The sequence below is a fragment of the Thamnophis sirtalis genome, unplaced genomic scaffold (genome assembly GCF_051295495.1).
Source record: "Thamnophis sirtalis isolate CommonGarterSnake01/CBP01778 unplaced genomic scaffold, rThaSir2_p1.2 scaffold_12, whole genome shotgun sequence".
Lineage (NCBI taxonomy): Eukaryota > Metazoa > Chordata > Lepidosauria > Squamata > Natricidae > Thamnophis > Thamnophis sirtalis.
In genome coordinates this window covers 48201139-48224330 of record NW_028261392.1, presented here as the reverse complement: position 1 = coordinate 48224330, position 23192 = coordinate 48201139, and the positions used below count along the sequence as shown (strand labels likewise).

The following is a 23192-nucleotide window of genomic DNA, read 5'->3' as shown; positions in this document are numbered from 1 at the left end:
ATTTAGAACTATCATTAATTCGACTGGAAAATGAAAGAGCTGCATTCTACCTAAGATTCCAAAACATACCGGAAGAGAAGGAAGAGGACGTGAAAGGAAAAGTAATTAAAATTCTCACTGAATCTCTTAAAGTGAGAGGAGACATTGATGAAGCTTATAGGGTGCATACTAATTACGCCAGAAGACATGGACTTCCGAGGGAAGTGCATGTAAGATTTGCTAACAAAACAATGAGAGATGAAGTGTACAAAAAAACCAGAGAAGAGACAATTACTCTACAGGGAAAAGAGTTGATCACGCTCAAACAGATTCCACAAAGAATTCGGGAACAACGTAGGGAGAAAAAAAGAGAAGGAGAGAGAGTAGGAGGGGGAAGAGAGAGGGTAAGACTAGGAGAGAGGTAAGGGAAGGAAGAAGGGGAAGGAGAGGAGGTAGGAAGGAAGTAGAGAAGGAAGGGAGAGAGAAAAGAAAAGAAAGAGAAAATAAGGTGGTGTCATAATAGATGCTTGGGTTGGTAAACAATACAACCCAAACTGTACTCTATAATCTCTTAAATGGAATAACAATAGTATAAGATTGGCAAAGAAAAAGAATAACCATGTGAATGTTTACCTGGAATTGTATGTATATATAGCACATTAGAAATAAACAATATTTGGTTATAAATAGCTAACTATGGAAAGGGAAAACACTAACTGCAAAGAAACCGATACGGAACTGCTGTATGATATATGATGGAACTTCTTGTTCCTATGTTGTCTTAAGTCATGTGTTTGTTCTTGTTGATGTGTTTATGTAAAATAAAAACTTTAAAAAAAAGAAGATCCCCACATATCAATCGGCCTTAAATTGCAGGCCACCCTTCACTGAAGTGGTTGACCCAGTATTTTCCCATAGTACCATTCCCTACCCATCTTCATTGAAATATGATGTACATGATATTTATCTGCTGAATCTTTCCAATTATCCCTGCCTCTTTTTTATCATGACCAATAGACTCAACCCCAAATCAAATTCCCGTCTTCCCCATTTTCTGACTTCCACTTAATGCAACTAACAGGGTTACTACAATTGTTCCCACAAGGCAACATCTTGTGAAACCAACCACTCAGATCTGCTTTAACCTCATTAATCCATATATCTTTAATTCAACTACCATATTTTTCAGAGTATAAGATGCACCTTCCCCCCCTAAAAAGAGCATGGAAATGTTGGTGTGTCTTATACACTGATTCTAGCCATTTTTGGGCTCCTGAGGCCCCGCCCCTCCATCCCATTTTTGTGAAAAATGGGAGAAAAATGGGTTGGTTTGCGCCAAAACGGGGGCATTTTTGCCTTCCCTCAACCCCCCCCCCCCCAGAAGTACTCTGCAGGCTTCAGCAGGGCTTGGGGAAGGCAAAAACGTCCCCGTTTTGGTGAAAAGGGGGGGCGTTTTGCCTTTCCCCCAGCCCTGCTGAAGCCTGCTGAGTGCTCCTGGAGGCTGGGGAGGACAAAAACTTTTTTTTCTTACTTATCTGTTTGAAATCTTGGTGTATCTTATACACCGGTGCGTCTTTTAGTCTGATAAATACGGTACTTTTCATTCCCTCCATAAAAAAGCTATCCTCATATAAAAGTGAAGGATCACCCTCATATCACCGTCTTATTCTCATGAGAGCTAATAACAGCAGGAGCCCCTATTCTCTTATTTCAGAGAGCTTCCGGTCCAATCTGCCTCTTGTACTTTCTTTGTGAATAGACAGTATACAATTAATGATAATCTTATCGATGATCCAAGGCTTTATACTCACTCAGAACAATTGTGACTTCCACTAATGCTTTCAGGTCCACAAATCACCCTCACCTTAACTGGAAACCCAGGCCCAGCAGCTCTGATCCCAGTTTTTAGGATATAGATTTTATGGAACTAATCTTTAAAAAGTTCTAGTCTGAAAAAATACTATTAAAGCATTTATATAGCCACTTTTTTGTACCAAATGTAACTTAGAGCTAATACCCTTATATGTACAATAACATTAAAACCAAATTAATTAACCCCCGCCCTCCCCAATACTAAAACCAAAAGCCTGGCATAACAACTAAACTTAGCTCCCCCTATTCCAGCATTTGGGGGGTGGGGCCAGATCTTCATTGATTTTCAGAAGGTTAAAAGGGTAAGATCCTGCCAAATTTCAGAGGGGAGGATTGATATGAATACCCGGTGTTTATTACTTCTGAATTCCTTTTCATATCCTTACAGTTTTAACTGTCTTTCAAAAGTATTTTTAAATTTCAGATACATGCATATGTCTGTAAAAGATGAATGAATGCTCTGAATTCATGCAGTCCATTTTAATATCAGAGAGAATAGCAATAGCAGTAGACTTATATACCGCTTCATAGGCCTTTCAGGCCTCTCTAAGCGGTTTACAGAGAGTCAGCATATTGCCCCCAACAATCTGGGTCCTCATTTTACCCACCTCGGAAGGATGGAAGGCTGAGTCAACCCTGAGCCGGTGAGATTTGAACCGCTGACCTGCTGATCTAGCAGTAGCCTGCAGTGCTGCTTTTTAACCACTGCGCCACCTTGGCTCTACAAACCACTCTACAGAAATTTCAATAATAATGATAATGGCTGATGGGCTAATGGTAATGACAATATTTACTTGAAGTCACTTTTCAGAAGAGATGCTAGAAGAATTACAAAATAGAGGCATTCTCCAAAAATCATAATTTATGGAGACAATAACTGTCTCCACTACCTTGAATCTTTATGAATATGTTAATTACATATTGCCTGGACATGCAATTTCAGGTAATCATAAACTTTCTAAGCAGGCAGAAAAACAATTCAATTTTCTTAGGACTATATGGTGCAGCAACCTTTTTTGGATGCAGCATCATATAGTTGATTATCTAGTTATCTAGTTCTAGTAACCAACAAATCCTTAATGAGCAGTACGTTTGAAAAAGCAGTCAGAAAGAGCAAAGCATGAATTAAGTAACATAAGAGTTATTCATATTTCTGTTCATTAACTGAATATATTAACATTAGAGTGGCATAGAGGTGAAGATGCTTGCCTCCCAATTGGAAAGTTGAGAATTCAATCCTAGGCAGCAACAGATGTTTCTCTATCTGGGCACAAAGAGAAAATATCTGCTACGAATTCCATATAGGCATCAGAAAGGACATCTGGCTAGTAAATGCTTATTTCCATTCAGTCACCCCGATTCCACCCTGATAAAAAGGATTACAAGGTTGTAAAAATACCCCCTTAAAATGTTAACTTTAATATTTTACATTAGAGCAGATTATGTAACTTATAGTCACATAACACTATTAGTTATATTCACATCTCTATATGGGTTGCTTAAGAATGGCACTGTGGTGTGCTGTAATCTTAAAAAATGCAATAGCACAGATCAGATTTTGTAATGAAGAAGAAAAATATTTCAAAAATTTCCTGAAACTAAATTCTACTTGTTACATTTTCTCACCAGCCGATAATTTCATGCTGGATCAGTCCTTCTAAAACAATATGGTTGATGAATAGACTTTAAGGCCAGGAGAGAAACTGAAATGTTATTACACTGATTTCCAATACTTTTGATGGTTCATTTCTAAACAATATAGTTGCTATATAGAAATTGACCTATGTGATATTACAGGTAGTCCTAAGACTTAACACAATTCATTTAGTGACCATTTGAAGTTACAATGGCACTAAAAAAGGTGACTTATGACCATTTTTCACATTACAACTATTGCAGCATCCTCATGGTCATGTGATTAAAATTGGGTCACTTGGCAGCTGAATCATATTTATAATGGTTGTAGTGTCCTGGGGTCACATGATCACCTTTTGCAACCTTCTGACAAGCAAAGTCAATGGAAAAGACAGTATCACTTAACAACGGTGCTACTAACTTAACAACTGCAGTGATTCACTTAACAACTGTGGCAATAGTTGTTAAGAAATGCGGCAAAACTCACTTAACATCTATCTCCCTTAGCAACAGAAATGTTTGACTCGGAGGCGGCGTTGATGTCGCGATGATATGACGTGCGATCTTGGAGCTTCAGGATCACTATCTCTGCCACCGGGCGGTCCTTTTGGATTTAAACCGTCCCGTAGAGATGGTGATAGAGAAGGGCACATCCTGCTGATCCCGGGGACATTGCAAAGTCCCTGGTAGATCCAGGAGAAGCCCTTTTTCCAGTGACAAAGAAGCCATTGAAGCTGCTAAAAGTTGGGACAGCTCCAGAAACAGAAGACAAGCAGGAGAGAAAGTGTGGCGAATTGGTGAGATAATTTTTTACTATTAAATGAGAGAACACCCCAAAGATTAAAAGTAAAGTTAAAACTGAAAACAGAAGAGGTCAAGCGGCGAGATTAAGCCTGAGTCAAACTTAGTGTGTTATTTTTCTTTAATCCTTTTACTGCTGGAATTTCTACAAATTCTTATTTTTTAAACTGGACTGATTTTATTTTTCTCTTTTTAAAAAGGTTTTCATTCTTTTTCTTTTTTCAACGCCTTATAATATTTTCTTATTAAAAAAATTCTTTTTTCTTTCTTTCCTGGAATATAAAGAATATAAAGAGGGATGTGAAAATAGATGAAAAGAAATAACATTGCCACTTAGAGGCTTGGAAATATTGTTTTTCTTCTCTACATTTGAGCATTTGCTAATCTTGTGCAAAGTAAGAGATGGTGTTACACTTCAAGGACTTTGAGTTTGTTTATTGAAAATGATAGTGGGAAGAGCATGGATGTTTATACAGGTGCTTCTCTGGGTACTATCAGAGTAAAAAGCTTGGAGTGAAAAAAAAAAGATTGCACTGAACTGGAAAGAGAACAGTTAAGAGCCTTAGATTTTAAAGTGGCAGTGTGCACTATTGGAAGGAAAATATCAATACAGATGATGTTGCAACAGGGAAAAGAAAAGGAAGTGACATTGATGATAATGTCAGAAATTCAAAAAATACAAGTAAGAACAGAGAGCATTGAAAAGAGATTGGAGATTATTGCACAAAGAACAGGAAAAAATTGATGGAAAAAAATAAGAATACTCACCAAAAGATGATGACATCTCAAAAAACTGAAGAAAAAGATGAACAAAGAGATAAGAAAATTAGAGATATTGACAGCAAAATGAGTGCTGTTGAAAAAGATAAGAGTGGAATATTGAAATGGGAGATCGATAGACTAGAATTTTACCTTAGATTCCAGAAGATAGAAGAAGAAAAGGTAGAAAATTTGGCAGAAGTAATGATAGAAATTACTTTCACCAGAAGCATTGGTGATAACTAAAGGGAAGATGATGGAAGGAACGGATGAGGGGTTTCGAACCTTCACAAGATACGCAGTGAAATATAAGTTGCCAAGAGATGTCCATACAAGGTTTAGTAAAAAAGCAATTAGAATACAAATACAAATACCACAAATGACAAGAAATAAAAGATTGTACTACTATTGGATGGATACAGGATGATGTAATGAAATGTTATAATAAAAATTAATTTGAATTTATTTAAAGTTAGAATATTTTGTATAAAATGAAGTAATAATAGTTATAGTCAAATAAAGGATTAATAATGATAATACTGTATACATATATATTAGATTGATAATATGAGATTTTATATAATTTGTAAGTGAGGACTATGGAGAGGATGCATAAAAGTTTGGTAACCAAAGATAAACAATTTTATAAAACATGGGACTTATCTTATTAATGGTTAGACAATTTTTTTTATAAAGATGTATTATTACTGGATGGATTTAGGGTGATGTAATGAAATGTCATAATATAAATTTACCTAAAATGTAGAATATCTCACATAAAATGAAGTAATGATAATTATAGTCAAATAAATGTATAATAATGATAATAATTGTATACATATATATCAGATTGATAATACGAGATTCTATATAAAGTGTAAGTGAAGACTATGGTGATAATGTACAAAAAAGTTTTGTAACCAATCGAGACACTGTACAGAATTGGAAGATGTTTTTATGTTTTATGTTTGTCTGTACTTGTTTGTTTAAAAATAAAAAAATTTTTTTTTTAAAAAAAGAAATGTTTGACTCAATTATGGTCATAGGTCAAGGACTACATGTACAGCAGGTCACAGAATCTTATATTCTATGAGAGCGCTGCCCAAATACATGGGGTTAGAGAGGAGGCACCAGGCCTGGAAGTGTTTATACTTTTGCCTACTACTACTACTACTACTACTACTACTACTACTACTACTACTACTACTACTAGGATAATTCTCCTTACTGTAAAACCACAAAAACAAAGACCATATACCCAAAGCACAAATAAAGGAGGTCTACCTTACTTTGGTACTGAAAACCTTGATATTAAATAATATTATGAATAAAAAGAAATATTCTATCTTTCTGTTGGCCTAGATTGGCATCTGGCTTTCTAAATATAGTTATTCCTGTGAGGGTTTTAAAAATTACTGAAATTAATCAAGCTTTAGAAGCAAGTTACATTATCTCCCACCCATCCTCCTGAAATATAGCATATACATTTCAGTAAGCCAGTCATATACTATCATAGTGCTTCTCAATAACCTATGCATAACAACAATATTAAAATAATGCTGCTCAGCTATCTGGCCATGACAATATAGAGCAATAATTCTATGAAACAAGTTACAGGAAACCCATTATTTTAGAAACCAGATACAATTAATCAAAGAAGCTAAAGAATATGCAATGTCAAAATCCGCCTTCCCTTTAAATCATTTCCATCATTCTTCTATTCTGGAAACTGATTTTTTTCACTTGTATTTGGTATGTTCTTTTCAGCCAAGAACCCCATTAAGTAATGTAACCCATATGTGCATAACAATTCCAGTTCTCTACAAAGCTGATTTATAAGTTCCAACTAGTATGCATAACATTTTGATAGCTTTAATACCTAGAGACCTACAGGATGAGTGGATGGCTTTTAGCGTTGGCCAAAATGCCAATTTTTGGTTAGTTTTTTTTAAAACTAAGTTATGCTTCATTCAATATTATTATTTTCTTCAGCTGCAGCAATAGTGATAATGACAGCATGATGTTGAGAAAATTAAATTTGTCCTTTAACAGACAAAATAAAAAAGCTTTACCTCAGTGCAGCTTAGTGTTTATTCAAATCCTTGTGAAACCATTTAGGGCAGTGTTTCTCAACCTTGGCGACTTTAAGTCCTGGTTGGGGGATTCTGGGAGTTGAAGTCCACAGGACTTAAAGTCACCAAGGATGAGAAACACTGTTTTAGGGACTTTATAAAGTTACACTGCATTCTCACGGGTGTACAGTAATGTCTCTCTATGGTTTGAGGAATGAACTATATCACACAAAGCTTGATAGATTCATAAACAATTTTAATGATTTCTCATTAAGATTAAGCTTTGTCTAGCTGGTCAAGAGTGCAAAAGAATAGGATACACACGCATATTCTGTCTGGTTATTTAATTGGGTTTATATATTAATTCCAAGGATATTTTTGAACTTCAATAATGCTAAAGTCTGAAAAAAAATGTCCTTGACCACTCATATAGGTAGACCTCGACTTACAACATTTTGTTTCGTGACCGTTCGAAGTTACAATGGCACTGAAAAAAAGTGACACAACCATTTTTCAGACTTATGACTGTTGCAGTATCCTCATGGACACATGATTTACATTTGGATGCTTGGCAACTGACTCACACTTATGATGGTTACAGTGTCCTGGAATCATGTGATCCCCTTTTGTGACCTTCTGGCAAGCAAAGTCAATGGGGAAACCAGATTCATTTAACAATCGTGTTACTAATTCAACAACTGCAGTGATTCACTTAAAAACTGTGGCAAGAAAAGTCATAAAATGGGAAAAAACTCACTTAACTCATTTCTCACTTAGCAATATAAATTCCGGGCTCAATTGTGGTCGTAAATTGAGGACTACCTGTATAGTGTTTTCAAACATCTGTGTATAAGGCTGCTGAAAAACAACAAGTCTTTTCTTGCATATCCTTATGAATGTACTATGTTCTGTACACATTTTTTTTTTACAAATTAGGCATAACAGAAACTTTTCTATTACTCATAAAATCCATAGTTAGAAACAACTTACAAGGAAGGAAGAATCCCTAAAACTATACTTCTATAGTTTTATTATAAACAATTGTATATTGTATTTGTCTATATTTGAACATATTTAAAACATCACTCTATTCTAAGAAACAAATATACATACATAACTCCAGCCCAATTTGTAGTCATACATTTATGTATGCATAAAGAAATAAATACATAACTAAATAAAAGTTTGCTAATCTCAATTAAACATACCCTTTTCACCTTTAACTTATTAAAGTAATGTATTAAAGTAACAATTCTTACTCTGTGTGTGTTTGTGTGTGTGTATGTCAGTTTGGTACCACTTAAGGTACCAGACAAGACTCCAGGAAATTGTGAGTTCTGGTCCCACTTTAGGCATCATTTATACAAGTAATAAAGATGGGAGATAAACTGTGAAGAATAAAAAAACCTTGTTTTTATTTATAGTTTAAAAGTCTACCTGTTCCTGAAGAGTGAAGTTCATATAGCTTGATTTGGGTTGAGTGCTTGTTGCAGTATTTATGACAGGAAGAGAAACCTGCAGGACACAATCAGAATCAATCTTTTTATGTAGCATGATCAGAAGAAGCAATAGTTAAATAAATAAATGTTAGGTTAAAGTTTTAACTTTAATTTTAAACTTGCAGAATATTTTTAGAATGGTTTTCTTCTTTGGGGAACAGTCAGACTTTCAAGTGAAGTAGGAATTCAGAAGAAAAATAAATAAATATAATAAACTTTTAAACAGGAAAACAAACTTTGGTTTAAAAAGAAGCAGATTTTCTTATGTAGAACAGTACTGTATATAAATATCACTGACCCTGGAACATGACAGCAAGAAGTCAAAAAATGGGAGAAAACAAGATATAAAAGGAAAATTGACAAATGGCAACTTGTGTGGAAACACTTCCTAAATATACAACTAACATGAAATTAACAAGATCACTATTGCTCTTAATATTTCCATACTGATCCTCTTTTTATTATTTATTAGCATTTGTATTATTTGTCTAAACAAAATTATAGCTGCAAATTTACAATTAAGATTTTTAATTTGCCCAATTTTACAAGTGAGTTTTATGTTTGTCTACTGGATTCTACATCACTACAGGTAGTCTCTGACATGACCACAATTGAGCCCAAAATTTCTATTGTTAAGTGAGATATTTGTTAAGTGACTTTTGCCCCATCTTACAACCTTTCTGCCTCAGTTGTTAAGTGAATCATTGTAGCTGATAAAATAGTAACCCAGTTGTTAAATTAATATGGCTTCCCTATTGACCTTGCTTTTCAGATTGCAAAAGGTGATCATACGATCTTGGATAGAGCAATGGTCATAAATATGAACCAGGTACCAAGCATCTGAATTTTGATCACATGACCATGGGATGCTGCAAAGGTCATAACTGTGAAAAATGGTCATAAGTCACTTTTTTCAGTGCCATTGCAACGTTGAACGGTTACTAAACAAAAGTGGTTAGTTGAGGACTACCTGTATTCAGGAATGCCCAATATTTTTGGCTGATAGAAATAATGGATCTTGATGTGGGCTGAAGAGCTTGATGTGGGCTGAAGGGCTGCCAAGGAGGTATTTTGCTTATCTAGTTATAAAAAATCTACAGTAGTGGTGTAATCATTCTTAAAACAAAAGAAATCAGAGTGATTCAGATATTGGTGAGTAGCCCTTGATCATATTACTTCAAAAATAAAGCAGATTCTAGCCTTCTGCATAAAGTAGACCTATACATTTAAAATATTATTTCCAATAACAAAACATTCCTGAGAGGGGCTTTCAATGGGTAATATGTGAGTCCTTCAATTCTTCAGAATTTATTAAGCCTAACACTGATCTGAAATTTTTGCTCTTTGTTATTTTCCATTTACAATCTAACTTTTTCTTTCAGGTTTACATTTAGACTACAATGACTAAGCTTTATCTTGACTTGACTTAAGTCTTTAGCGTCGGTACAGCATCGCCAATCCCTTCACTGTAGAGTCGCATGCATCCCTAATAATCACTAAGCTTTATAAATAGTGACTGAACTTGTTTTGATAGGCTGAAATAGTAGTAGTCTGAAAATGTGTTACGTGTCATAAAAGGCATCATAATCAGGTGAAATTCATGCATCCTCATAGATTCTACTACCTTTGTTGGTTTTTTTGGTTTGGTATCTTTGAGTCAAGTTTTTACTCCTGACAAGTGCCTGCACAAGTCCCTGCAGTTTTCCTGGCTGGAAATAATTTGCAAGACAGGACTAGAACTTAACTGTCTCTTGGTTTCTCACCTGGTGCCTTTCTATGATATTTTTATATTATTATATGTAAATTAAAGGGATTATAGTAGTCTGATTTTTTTTACAAGCCATATAAAAGATAAATCAGTATTAACAGCACATGATAATACCGGTATATAGAAGTTTGAGCATAAGCATAGACAAAAATCCTACACTTATTTGCAAAAGAATATGTACCACAGAACGTGGTTCTGAAGACCATTACTGCTGAGTAAATATTTATAAGACTGTATTCTTTAATGAAAATAGAAAAGAAAAAAAATTACCCATTATTATTCCAATAAAATTAGAAAGGAAACATTTGGGACAGTAACCATTCTCACTGTATGTTTAATTGATTAAACAAGTATTGTGAAGTATGATTATAAAATGCTGTATGTTGTATAATATTTACTTCTCACTACCTAATCACAATGTCTACAAAATATCTAATATTTATGGACACACTTACTTATAGAAGACATATAGAAATTTTGTAAACATTATAAATATTATAAATATTAATTAGATCTGATTTATCCATGACACCCAAAAGTGTGATAGAAATAAAAAATAATGTCTCTATTTCTAGAACTCATCAGCATAATAGTTAATATAATACTGGGCAGTCAGAATTCATCAGTAATCTTAAAAGTATTGTCTCAAAGACAAGCAATTAAGTTTTATTAGAAACTATCATTTAGACTTCCAAAATAAGTTTCAAGTTTCAATCTTTTTTCAAACTGCATTTTGCATAACAAGAGCAGTATTAACCAACTATTATTATATGAAGAAAAGATTCAGAAAGTTTAGGATAGGCTTTGCTGGTTTACCGATATTTTCAATTCCTTAAGTTCCATCGAGAAACATGTTGTTAAAATGTATAAGGTATAACATTAAAGAGCCTCTACATACAGATAGCCTTTAACTTTGTTTAGTGACTGAGACACTGAAAATTATTTGGATTATTTACTGATTATTTGGAAAAATTACAGAATTTATAATAGATTACTTTGAGACATTTTCTCAATCCCCTTTTCCCTTTGAATACCATTATTTTTAAACTATAGGATGTCTTGTTGAAGTTAACTACTGAATAGTTCCTAAAATTATAATTAATGATGCTATTTTTGTCTTGTGTGCTTTGATAGATGGCTGGGGAAAAAAACCTCTTATCTCTCCCTTTTAAGATAGATATTAAGCATAACATCATGCAGAAATTATTAACACACCTGTGATACAAAGGGCCTGGGAGGTAGAGCAGGTGGTGGTGGTATCCAGCCTGATCTAACTGTTGAAATCAAAGGACAAAAATAACACATATGAATGTAATGGATAGTTATGTGTGCCTAGCAGGACAATTCATCTTCTTCACACAAATTAATTTAATAATACAAACTTGAACAATTTGTTAGCATACTTCTATCTTCACACACACACTCAAAAACCACCCAGAGTTGGATTGAAATGCGTGGCTGCAGAAATTGAAATAAATACACACACAAAAACACACATCTATATGTATATATAATACAATACAATACAATAGCAGAGTTGGAAGGGACCTTGGAGGTCTTCTAGTCCAACCCTCTGCCTAGGCAGGAAACCCTATACTGCTCCAGACAAATGGCTATCCAACATCTTCTTAAAGACTTCCAGTGTTGGGGCATTCACAACTTCTGGAGGCAAGCTGTTCCACTGATTAATTGTTCTGTCAGGAAATTTCTCCTCAGTTCTAAGTTGCTCCTCTCCTTGATTAGTTTCCACTCATTGCTTCTTGTTCTACCCTCAGGTGCCTTAGTTTGACTCCCACTTCTTTGTGGCAACCCCTGAGATATTGGAACACTGCTATCATGTCTCCCCCTAGTCCTTCTTTTAATTAAACTAGACATACCCAGTTCCTACAACCATTCTTCATATGTTTTAGTCTCCAGTCCCCTAATCATCTTTGTTGCTCTTCTCTGCACTCTTTCTAGAGTCTCCACATTTTTTTCTACATTGTGGTGACCAAAACTGAATGCAGTATTCCAAGTGTGGCCTTACCAAGGCATTATAAAGTGGTATTAACACTTCACGTGATCTTGATTGTATCCGTTTATGTAGCCTAGAACTATGTTGGCTTTTTTTGGCAGCTACTGCACACTGTTGGTGTCAGCCTCTGCTTCGCTGCTGCTTTTCGGCTGCTGTTGAAACAGGGAGGGGGAGGCATGGTATTTGGGAGGCGAATCATTATGTCCTGGAGGATTGTTATTAGGAGCTGTCCTGACCATCTATCTGCGCATGTGGAAGAAGGGAGTTTCCCGCCAAGGCCAACTGTCCAGCATTCCAGCCTGATGATGCTTTTTGAAGACATCTCCCACCTGACGGTTGGGTGAATAATTATTGGACTATGAAATGGGGTGCCAAGGGAGGGGATTGAATTATACATGATATCTATTGCTTTCGTACCTTTTTACTCAGACTCAGCTTTGCTTTGCTACTCATCGTTTGTAATTAGTAAAAGTACACTTAATTCTAAAGCATGGAGTTGAGTGGTTTCTTTCTTGATTATTAAACGAAGGAGCACCTGACAGTTGGCTCCTATTTAAATGGTTGTCCACTAGGACTCCAAGATCCCTCTCACAGTTACTACTATTGAGCAAGGTACCACCTATACTGTACCTGTGCATTTGGTTTTTCTTGCTTAAATGTAGAAACTTACTCTTTTCATCACTGAATTTCATTTTATTAGATAGTGCCCAAGGTTCAAGTTTGTCAAGATCTTTCTGTATCTTAAGCCTGTCTTCTGGAGTGTTGGCTATTCCTGCCAGCTTGGTGTCATCTGCAAATTTGATGAGTTCCTCATTTATTCCCTCATCCAAATCATTGATGAAGATGTTGAAGAGTACTGGGCCTAAAACAGAGCCTTGTTCTTTCTTCTTTGGATGCTTTTTATCATATGATTTAAATCAAGAGTCATTTCAGGTTGCCAGATAAACGAAGCTCTTTGGTCCCTCTGCTGTGGCTTCCTGTCAGCTGAACCCACCACTGGCTGGCCCCACCCCTTGTGGGAGAGAAGCGCCCCTGTAGTTGCCTCTTCTTCCGGCCCTTCCACCTTGATCGCTTGGGGAGTTGCACAACTTTTTATCCACCCTGAGACACTGGACTGACCCAGGTGCAGCTGATGCTCCATGTCATAATGGGCTCAAGGAGGGGGAGGGAACGCCATCTCCCCCCACTGTGAAGTGCGCTAAATTTAAGTTTGCTGCGTAAGGTGCTGCAAGAGCAGCGAGCAAGCCATAGAGGTAGCAAGAGCAGCAGCGTAAGCTGCAACTGGGCCAATGTCTCGGGGTGGAGAGCAAGTTGTGCATCTTCCCAAGCGACCAAGGTGCACACAGCACCAACAAGCGCTGGAAGAAGAGGCAAGTACAGGGCTGCTTCTCTCCTGCTCTGGAACATGGAGTGAGTCTCCCTCCGCCACTGTTGCCCTTACCTTCTCAGGTGAGGAGTGACTGGGAGGGCAAGGAGTGGGGCCAGCCAATGGTAGGATCACCCGACAGGAAGCCACAGCAGAGGGCCCAAAGAGCTGCATGTGGCTCCAGAGCCATGGGTTTCCGACACCCATCCTAAATTTTGCTAACCTATAGTCATGTTCTCTTAAGCCATATTTGGCAATGTATTTAAACTACAAAGAATCTAAGCAATTTGTGATACATGATGAGGTACAAAAAGGTACATAAGAGGCTGCAATAGCTGATTATCATATGGTATGGTCATGGAATTAAAATGGGTTAAAGTTCTTTTGATAATTAACAAGAGTTTATTATCTTCAACAATACACTATTGTATCAATATAACAACAGGTACATGCATTTCATTTATCATTTGCATATTAGGTAATCTTCGACTTATGACCACAACTGAGCTCAAAATGTCTGTTGTTAAGCGAGAAATTTGTTAAGTGAGTTTTGCCCCATTTTATGACCTTTATTCCACAGTTGATAAGTGAATCACTGCAGTTGTTAAGTTAATAATAAGGTTGTTAAGTGAATCGGTCTTCCCCATTGACTTTGTCAGAAGATCGCAAAAAGGGATTACGTGACTCCGGAGCACTGCAGTCTTTATAAATATGAATCAGTTGACGTGCATCAGAATTATGATCATGTGACCATAAGAATGCTGCAATGGTTGTAAGTGAAAAAATTATGAGTCACTTTTTTTTCAGTGCCATTGTAACTTTGAATGGTCACTAAAAGAACTGTTATAAATTATAAATTATAAGCTTAAAAGAGTCAGCGTCTCTAGTAACTCCACTGAAAAGTTTGCAGTTGATGTCACATAATTTCTTTGTGGCATTAGTTCTATTATGTTTCATTTATATATTTAAAATGTCAGCTAGATTGCAGCTACAAGGGATCACCTATTTAAATATCCCATATACTACAGCAGTATTTTTAAATTATTTTCTCCCAGGTTCCCTTCCCACTTTTAAAAATTATCGAAGACCCCATTTTTTTCTTGTATAGGTTATATACATTAATGTTTACCATAATAAACATATAATTGATGCATTTGCTGCTAGTACAACTTCTCATTATTGTTTGATGTAATTTTAATATGGTACCATTTTTTCCGCCAAGAGACGTCTAGAGCGCCGCTGGAGGGCCAGTAACTCTGAATCAGACCGAGCACTGATGAGAGCCTATATCAGAGCCTATCTTGTGGCAATACGGGCGGCGAAATGTGCGCATTTTGCTGCTCTGATTGCGTCCGCTGAATCGCGCCCAGCCGCCTTGTTTAGAATAACCTGCTTCCTCTTGAAAGGGAGGGATGCGGATGACCCTTTACAAGGTAGAGCTGAGGAATTTGTTCAGTTTCTAGTGGATAAAATTGCTCAGATTCGGACAGACCTGGACTCCAATTGCTCAGTGCCAGCCGAGGTACTGGGGGAAGGTCTTGAGCGGAGTTTATGGACTGAGTTTCAACTTGTCGTTCATGAGGAAGTGGACAAGGCCATGGGAGCGGTGAGTGCCTCCACTTGTATACTGGACCCGTGCCCCTCCTGGCTGGCCTCGGCCAGCAGGGAGATGACACATGGCTGGATCCAGATGATAGTTAACATCTCTCTCCGGGAGGGATCCTTCCTGCTCCTCCTAAAGGAAGCGGTGGTGAGACCCCTCCTGAAGAAACCGTCTCTGGATCCAGCCATCTTGAGTAACTATCGTCCAGTCTCCCCTTTGTAGGGAAGGTTGTTGAGAAAGTGGTGGCCTTTCAACTCCGGCGGTCCTTGGAGGAAACCGATTATCTGGATTCCTTTCAGTCTGGATTCATGCCTGGCTACAGCACGGAAACTGCTTTGGTCGCGCTGATCGATGATTTCTGGAGAGCCAGGGATAGGGGCCATGCCTCTATCCTAGTGCTCCTTGACCTCTCAGCGGCCTTCGATACCATCGACCATGGTATCCTTCTGCGACGGTTGCGGGGGGTGGGAGTGGGAGGCACCGTTCTTCGATGGTTCTCCTCCTACCTCTTGGACAGGTCGCAGTCGGTGTTGGTCAGAGGGCAGAGATCGACCCCTAGGCCCCTCAAGTATGGGGTACCGCAGGGTTCTGTCCTGTCCCCCCTCCTATTTAACATCTACATGAAGCCGCTGGGTGAGATCATATGTTGGCACGGGATTAAATAACAGCAATACGCGGACAATACACAGTTGTATCTGTCCGCCCTGTGCCAACTCAGTGAAGCGGTTGAAGTGATGTGCCAGTGCCTGGAGGCTGTCAGGGTCTGGATGGGAACGAAGCTTGCACTCAATCCCGACAAGACCAAGTGGCTATTGATGCTCCCTCCCAAAGATGGTCCAGCTATTCCATCTCTCAGTCTGGGGGGTGAAATTATACGCCCCTCAGAGAGGGTTCGCAATTTGGGAGTCCTCCTGGATCCGCAGCTGCCTTTAGAACACCATCTGTCAGCTGTGACCAGGGGGACCTTTGCCCAGGTTCGCCTGGTGCATCAATTGCGACCCTATCTGGACTGGGAGGCCCTTCGGATAGTCACTCACGCCCTCGTGACCTCAAGACTGGAGTACTGTAACACGCTCTACATGGGGCTGCCCTTGAAGAGTATTCGGAGACTTCAGCTTGTCCAGAATGCAGCCGCGCGAGCGATTGTGGGTACACCCACGTTACACCTATCCTCCGCGAGCTGCACTGGCTGCCCATTGGTCTCCGGACACGCTTCAAGGTGCTAGTCGTTACTTTTAAAGCCCTACATGGTATCGGACCTGGGTACTTGAGAGACCGCCTCCTGCCAATTACCTCCCATAGACCTATTAGATCCCACAGACTAGGCCTCCTCCGAATCCCATCTGCCGGCCAGTGTCGGCTGGCAACTCCCCGGGGGAGGGCCTTCTCTGTGGCTGTCGTTGCCCTCTGGAACGATCTCCCCATTGAGATCCGGACCCTCACCACCCTTCCAGCTTTCCGCAAAGCAATTAAGACCTGGCTGTTCCGGCAGGCCTGGGGATGTTGAATCTCTCAGCCCCACTTGAGGATATGACTGTTGTTGTTTTTTAAAATCTGTTTGTCTTTTATTTTTTATTCTGTACCCCCTTCCCTCTTTGATTGTTAGCCGCCCTGAGTCTCTCGGGAATAGGGCGGCATACAAATTGAATAAATCCAATCCAATCCAACAAAATCTAGCTTTATTTTTGAAAATCCTTGAATGGGTCTTGGGGTTTTAGAAGCGCATTTTAAAAAACACTGTACTATGGGAAAAATAGGGAATATATTTGGCAGGTAAGAATTTAAACTGTTTGAATTTTTTATAGTATTATTTAATCTTCTGGGGAAATTTAAGGCACTCTATAGCTTACCGTGAGTGTTTTGCTGGAAAATATTATTTAAGTCTAAAGAGGAAGCTCTGGAATGTGATTTTTGAGGTCGTGGTGGGGGAGCTGGTGGTTCTCCCCCTTTGTTCATTGTATCTTCAACAGATGTGCTAGAGTAAGACCTCAAGAGAAAAATTGAAAAAAAGAAAAATTATTGATGGTTTTTGCTCATACTGCAAATAGTTCTAAGCACTCTATTTTTTTCATTATACTATCATTCATGACTCATCAAGGATATACAATATCTTATCTTTCATACAAGAGCTGAAAGCAGTTTTCATGACAATCCCTTCATTTTATCTGCACAAAAAACCTTGTGAGGTAAGTTTTGCCCAGAATGTGACAACTTGCCCCAGTTCTATTTAATTATTTAGAACTATCAAAATTATTTTAATTTCTGTCATTCACATTCCATCCATCCATCCATCCATCATCCAAGGATCCTTTGGCATCCTTTCTTTAATTATTCTATTCCATTTCTTGATATTAGTGTAACTTTTGTCCTGCGGCAAATTGGTCATGATGAGTTGTCTAATGGTGAGTTGGCTGCGGCAAGATGGTCATAGCAAGTTGGCCAGGGTTAATTGGCTTAGGTGAGATGTCCTAGATGTAGTTTTGCCTAGAATGTACTATTGACCCAAAGTCAACCAATGACTGAGTCTTCTTAGTCCTACTTGTATATCATAAATACCTTAACCAGCATATCAAACTGTCTTAAAATTATATTGGAAGCTATTCATTAAATTATGATCCCTACTTGTCTGTTTGGACAGAGTCCTGATACCTTGCCTGAAATTGAACTGCTTTGTATGCTTCATCAACACCTCCTTAATAAAAAATTAAAGGAATAGGTGCTTATTAAGGGTGACTAGTATAATAGTAAACAGGATGAAACTGTTCCATATAAACCTATGGCATGCGTGGCTTCCGGTTTGTCCGTAGGGCCGTTTTTCGCCCTCTGGAGCCTTCAGGGAAGCCTCTTGAAGGCTCTGGAGGTCCAAAAATGCCCCTACAGATAAACCGGAAGTCATCATTCCCGAACTTCCAGGTTCCCGTAGGGCCATTTTTCCCCCACCAGAGGACTTCCAGGGAGAGCGTGGGGGGCTGTTTTCTCCCTCCCCAGGCTCCTAGAAAGCCTTTGGAGCCTGGGGAGGGCAAAAAAAACTGCACCAAAAGTGGGGGGCAGAGGCACTATCATGTGCTGGGGGGGGTGTCACGTGTGCATACACACTGGGTCATACACATAACATATGGGTTTGGCACGGGCACACAACCCCCCCTGCGCTCCCTCCGCTTTTCGCATGGGAGCCAAAAAAGGTTAGCCATCACTGGTACATAGTCATTTACACTTGCACATCTGCCTCTGACTTCTTACCCTCATTTTTAAAAGGATAACTCAATTTAGTATCTGGCAAATTGCTAAGGGAAAGAATTTGTTTAAACTGGAAGTAGTAAGTTTCCAGGGAATACATACAAAAAATAAGGAACACATGAGGAACAATGTATTCAGAGAGGGCTGATTATGTGACTACACTTTGTAGCTGCTGCAAAATCATAGGAAAAGTCTGCTCTGAAGAGTTGCAGATATTTATTTCACACATTTATAAGGCCTGTGACTTCTCAACCACTTCTCCTTGTTTTTTCTTTTGAAGACATTTAGCTTCTTAGATAAGAAGCTTCTTATCCAAGAAGCTAAACTTCTTCAAAAGAAAAAAACAATAAAGTCCAGTTGCCTCCTGAAAAAGCACCTTTGGGACAACTATGACCTGGAAGACTGAGAATCTCTACACACTTTTGTGACCACACATCATTAAAAAACCAAAATCCAAAGGAGAAAATGGTGAACCAAAACGAATAAATAAAAGAAACAGAAGGGGACTCCACTCAACTAGACCCAAATTCTGCTCACGTTCCCAGGCACTTTGAACACTCTTTCCAAAAGTGAATTAAAAAGAGGCAGAGTTTAGCAACTGCAACTCAAATAAAACTGACTTTTGAAAAGTTGGTGCTAGAGTTAATTTTGTTTTGTTTTATTGCTTTCAAATCAATCTTTACTCTCGGAAACATGCATATTTCAAACACCTTGGACCACACATTTTGAATGGGAACTAAACAGTGGACATATTCTTACACAGGGATTTAATTTTCTAAAATATGTGAAAAGGAACAAAAATTAATCCACTAATATATCTACAGTACATTCTGTCACTTATTAAAACCATCTGGTTAAAAACTGCATAAGTTGTCATTTAGATACAATAAAAAATATTACCCCAAAAAAGAATACCTTGTTTTGTTGATACTTTTTTTCTCTCTTTGTAATCTTAATACTATAGGACCATGATGGCAAAACTATGGCACATGTGCCCGAAGTGGCATGCGGAGCTGTTGCCTGGCATGCGCTTCGCTGCCTATTCCGCTTCCAGGTTCCTGACGCTCATACCACACGATGATCAGCTAGCCTTCGTGTGTGCGTCAGTGCTGGAAACTGGAAGAGCTGGTCTTCTGTTTTCCAGCATGAAAATGCATGCCGGCCAGCTGATGGTCATGTGTGCATGTGTGTCAGTATCCAGAAGAGTAGTTGGCAGCGCACATGTGCACATTGGAAATCTAAAATTCATTTTCTGGCGTGCACATGCCCCCCCTGGGATGCTCCTCTTCTGGGTTGCGGTCCAGACAAGCACGCGAAGTGCACGTTCCCTTTTTGGCACTCAGTGCCGAAAAGGTTTGCCATCACTGCTACAGGAAGAATAATAGGAAATATTTTCTGACTGACAGTTACCCACTTTGTTTATACAGTTTAACTTTCTTAGGCTTATAGTACTGTAGCTTCATTATAAGGTCAAGGTAAAAAAAATTAAATTAAGTATGGCATTTATTGCAGATACGGATTAGAGGTTGCCATCTTTAAATGTGAAAAGTATATGAACAATTATTACAAGGAACTTTCAAGTGTGTTTATGTTTAGAAATGTATTTGACACTATATTTTTTATATTATTTATAAATTTACTGTGATGTGCCTCCATTTTTGTAAGTAGAATAAATAAAATCCATGCATTTCACAAAAACAAAATAATGTGGGAAAGTACAATTATCTAGTAAATTGTATCATAAAAACTTTTAGGCAATTAAAACTGCAGAAATAAAAGAAAGAGCTATTTACTAAATGAAATGCTTATTTTTGAGGAGAATTCTATCTAAAACAGTTTATGTGATGTCGTTTTTATATCAAAGCTATCGGGCACAGAAGTTGTCAGTCAAAAGGCAATAAATTAGAACCTGTCTGACAAATTCAATATAATATTTGATGGTCCGCTTCAAAAGTGTTATCTGAATTATAGAGGAGAGACCGGAAGTACCACAGCAAGACATACAGAAAAAAATGGGGGCTCTGAAAAGTCTCACGTAAATTCTGGCTGACAAACTAATGCCAAGGATCTTTGGATCAGAACTTTCCTGGAGGGAAAGTGAAGAAGGAGCTGTGTCTCATCAGACCCAGAGGAATGGAACAGGTTCCTTGTAGGTCAGAGATTAGCTCTCTGAATTGGCATCGGGGGAGGCGACATTGTAAAATGGACGCTACAAAGTTGAAGCTTCTGGATGAAGCATTTGAGCAGGAGTAGTGTGTGGAAAGCGTAATGAGAGACGATTTAAATAACCAACCGACACACATCAGAATTTGGAAAGGCAAAGAATCACGTGAGTACAAAATAACATGAACGGGTAGATTGGGATTTTGGCGGAAATAAAAGAAAGAAGGAAAAAACATGTGGTTTAAATCGTTAAGCCCAAAGAGAACTGCTTGCTTTAAACAACTTGGAGAAAGAAATGAGAATTGACTAACTCATTGAAATGCAAACTTTGAATTTGGATCTGAAAAGATTGTGTCTTTAAAAGAGATTGACAATTGGGAACCTCACAAGGGAAAAGAAGGAGGGGGGGGGAATGGAAGGTAAAAATAGACTTGCTTTGTTTGACTTTGTTCTAATTTACATATCTTAAGCAAGCCTAATCAATGAGAGGTGGAAGATAACAAGAGGAAAAATCAAGAAAAAGCGTTATTTTTTCCGTTCCTAATTCTGTTTTTCCTGGAATTAAAACTGGATTTAAAAATATCAAGTTGTATTACTGAAAATCATCGAGTTGAAAGAATATGGAGCCATTTGCCAGAGGGAAGAACAAAGAAAGCAAAGCATTTAAGGAGGGTTTGGATTTGTGGTTGTGGTGGAAAAGAAGAATGTCCCCCACCAATTAACTGTAACTTTTGAACTGGACATTATGGAAAGTTGGGAATTTGAAGAAATACGTGAAATTATAAAAAATATGGACAAGTCATTAACATTTAACTTAGAATTTTGAAGTTAGAAATTAAGGAGAAACAAGAAGCAAGGGAAGAAGGGGAAGGTAGTGAAATTAGAAGCAATAGAAAATAAAAAGCAGACAAAAGATTTCACTGGGTTTGACCGTGGTACAGGGAAAATTGAAAAGGGGGGATATGTCCCAACAAAGAAAAGGGAAGGGATTATAGAAGAAAGGAAAGGAAATGGCCAGACAGGAATAGAGAAGAAAGAGAAGGAGTGATAAGAGAAAAGAGGAAGAGAAGACCAGGAGACAGAGGATATATTGAAAAACGCAGCAGGGGGTGATGGAAAAGTTTGAGAAGGAAGAATATATACCCAGTAGAAAGAAAAGCAGCTTAGAGTTTGGGATAAAAGGCTCACTAGGAAGAAATAGAAAGAATAGAGATATGTGATTTACTCTTTTACATGATAGTTAAACTGAGTTGCTAATTGATTGAATATGACAATGAAAAGATAATCAAATATAAGTTAAAATATATGAAATATGGATACATATAGAACTTTTAAGAAGATGAGGTGAGGTGTATATTGCTTGTTATTTTATACAGCAGGTCAACAGAATTGTAATAAGCATTGAATAGCAAGGATTGTAATTAAAAGATAATTAAATGTAAGCTAAGTAAAGATATGGAAAAATGGAGGGGGGACTTGAAATATACTTATAATGGAAAATTATTGAGATTATAAAGAGAGAACTAAAAATTGGGGGCATGTAATGATGTATAGCTATACAATATTATGATGAGAATAGCTGGAAATTGTAACTAGGACCACACTTTGCCCAAAAAATTTGGGGGGTGGGTGGGTTAAAATATTACTATATATGTATACTTTTTTTGTTTTAAAGGAGGATATATGTTGAAATTATTAATATGAAAGATGTGTATTGAAATGAAATTACTAACACCATCAACATTAAATGGAGTCTGCTCAGATGCTGAACTACACCATGTAAATGAGATGAAGAGTGTGGAAGAGAGGAGAGAGGCAAGAGGAAGAAGAGAGGGTAAGGAGAGAAAGTGGGGGGGGGAAGGGGGAGAGAAAGGAGGAGTGGAAAGAGGAGATAAGAGAAAGAGAAAGGAAAGGGGAAGTAGAGAAGAAAAGGATGAGAGGGAAGAAAGGAGGTAGGGAGGAGGAGAAGAGAAGAAGAAGAAAGCGATGGATAGGGTATAAATATGGTGTATGGAGAGCAGAAGAGCCAATGGGGGTTGATGGTAAGACGAATTGACATAATATTGAATAATACAAAATAGTGTTGTTTGCAATGGTGTACATGTGGTTATTTGTATGAAAATGAAAAAATAAAAAACCTTTAAAAAGTGTTATCTGAATTATTGTAATAGCTAAATCTCTTGGTCTACTTTAGAATTGCAATTTGTTGAAAAAACAGCAAAATAAATACTGATAGAATGACTTTTTATTTTTGTTTACTTACCTGGACCTTGGTCTCGTTTTAAGTGTGTTTGATTCTTGAGCAACTAAAATGTAAGATAATTTGTTAATAAAACTGTGAAGAAATAAAACTATTCATAATATCAAATGATGCAACAGTATAACTCATTCTAAACATGAAACTGCTAGTGGATCTCAACTACA

The 23192-nt window shown here is 37.7% G+C and overlaps 1 protein-coding gene across 8 annotated transcripts in view; it reads right to left on the bottom strand.

Moving 5' to 3' along the window:
- Positions 1-23192, bottom strand: part of REPS2 (RALBP1 associated Eps domain containing 2) — a 112606-nt gene that overhangs the window by 17659 nt on the left and 71755 nt on the right. For all 8 annotated transcript variants that reach the window (XM_087726306.1, XM_014055276.2, XM_087726307.1 and 5 more), the window contains 4 exons: positions 23032-23074; positions 17219-17355; positions 11601-11659; positions 8556-8633 (listed from right to left, as the gene is read on the bottom strand). In XM_087726306.1, coding sequence (XP_087582432.1) covers positions 8556-8633; positions 11601-11659; positions 17219-17355; positions 23032-23074 — 317 coding nt within the window. The remainder of the gene's footprint in view (positions 1-8555; positions 8634-11600; positions 11660-17218; positions 17356-23031; positions 23075-23192) is intronic.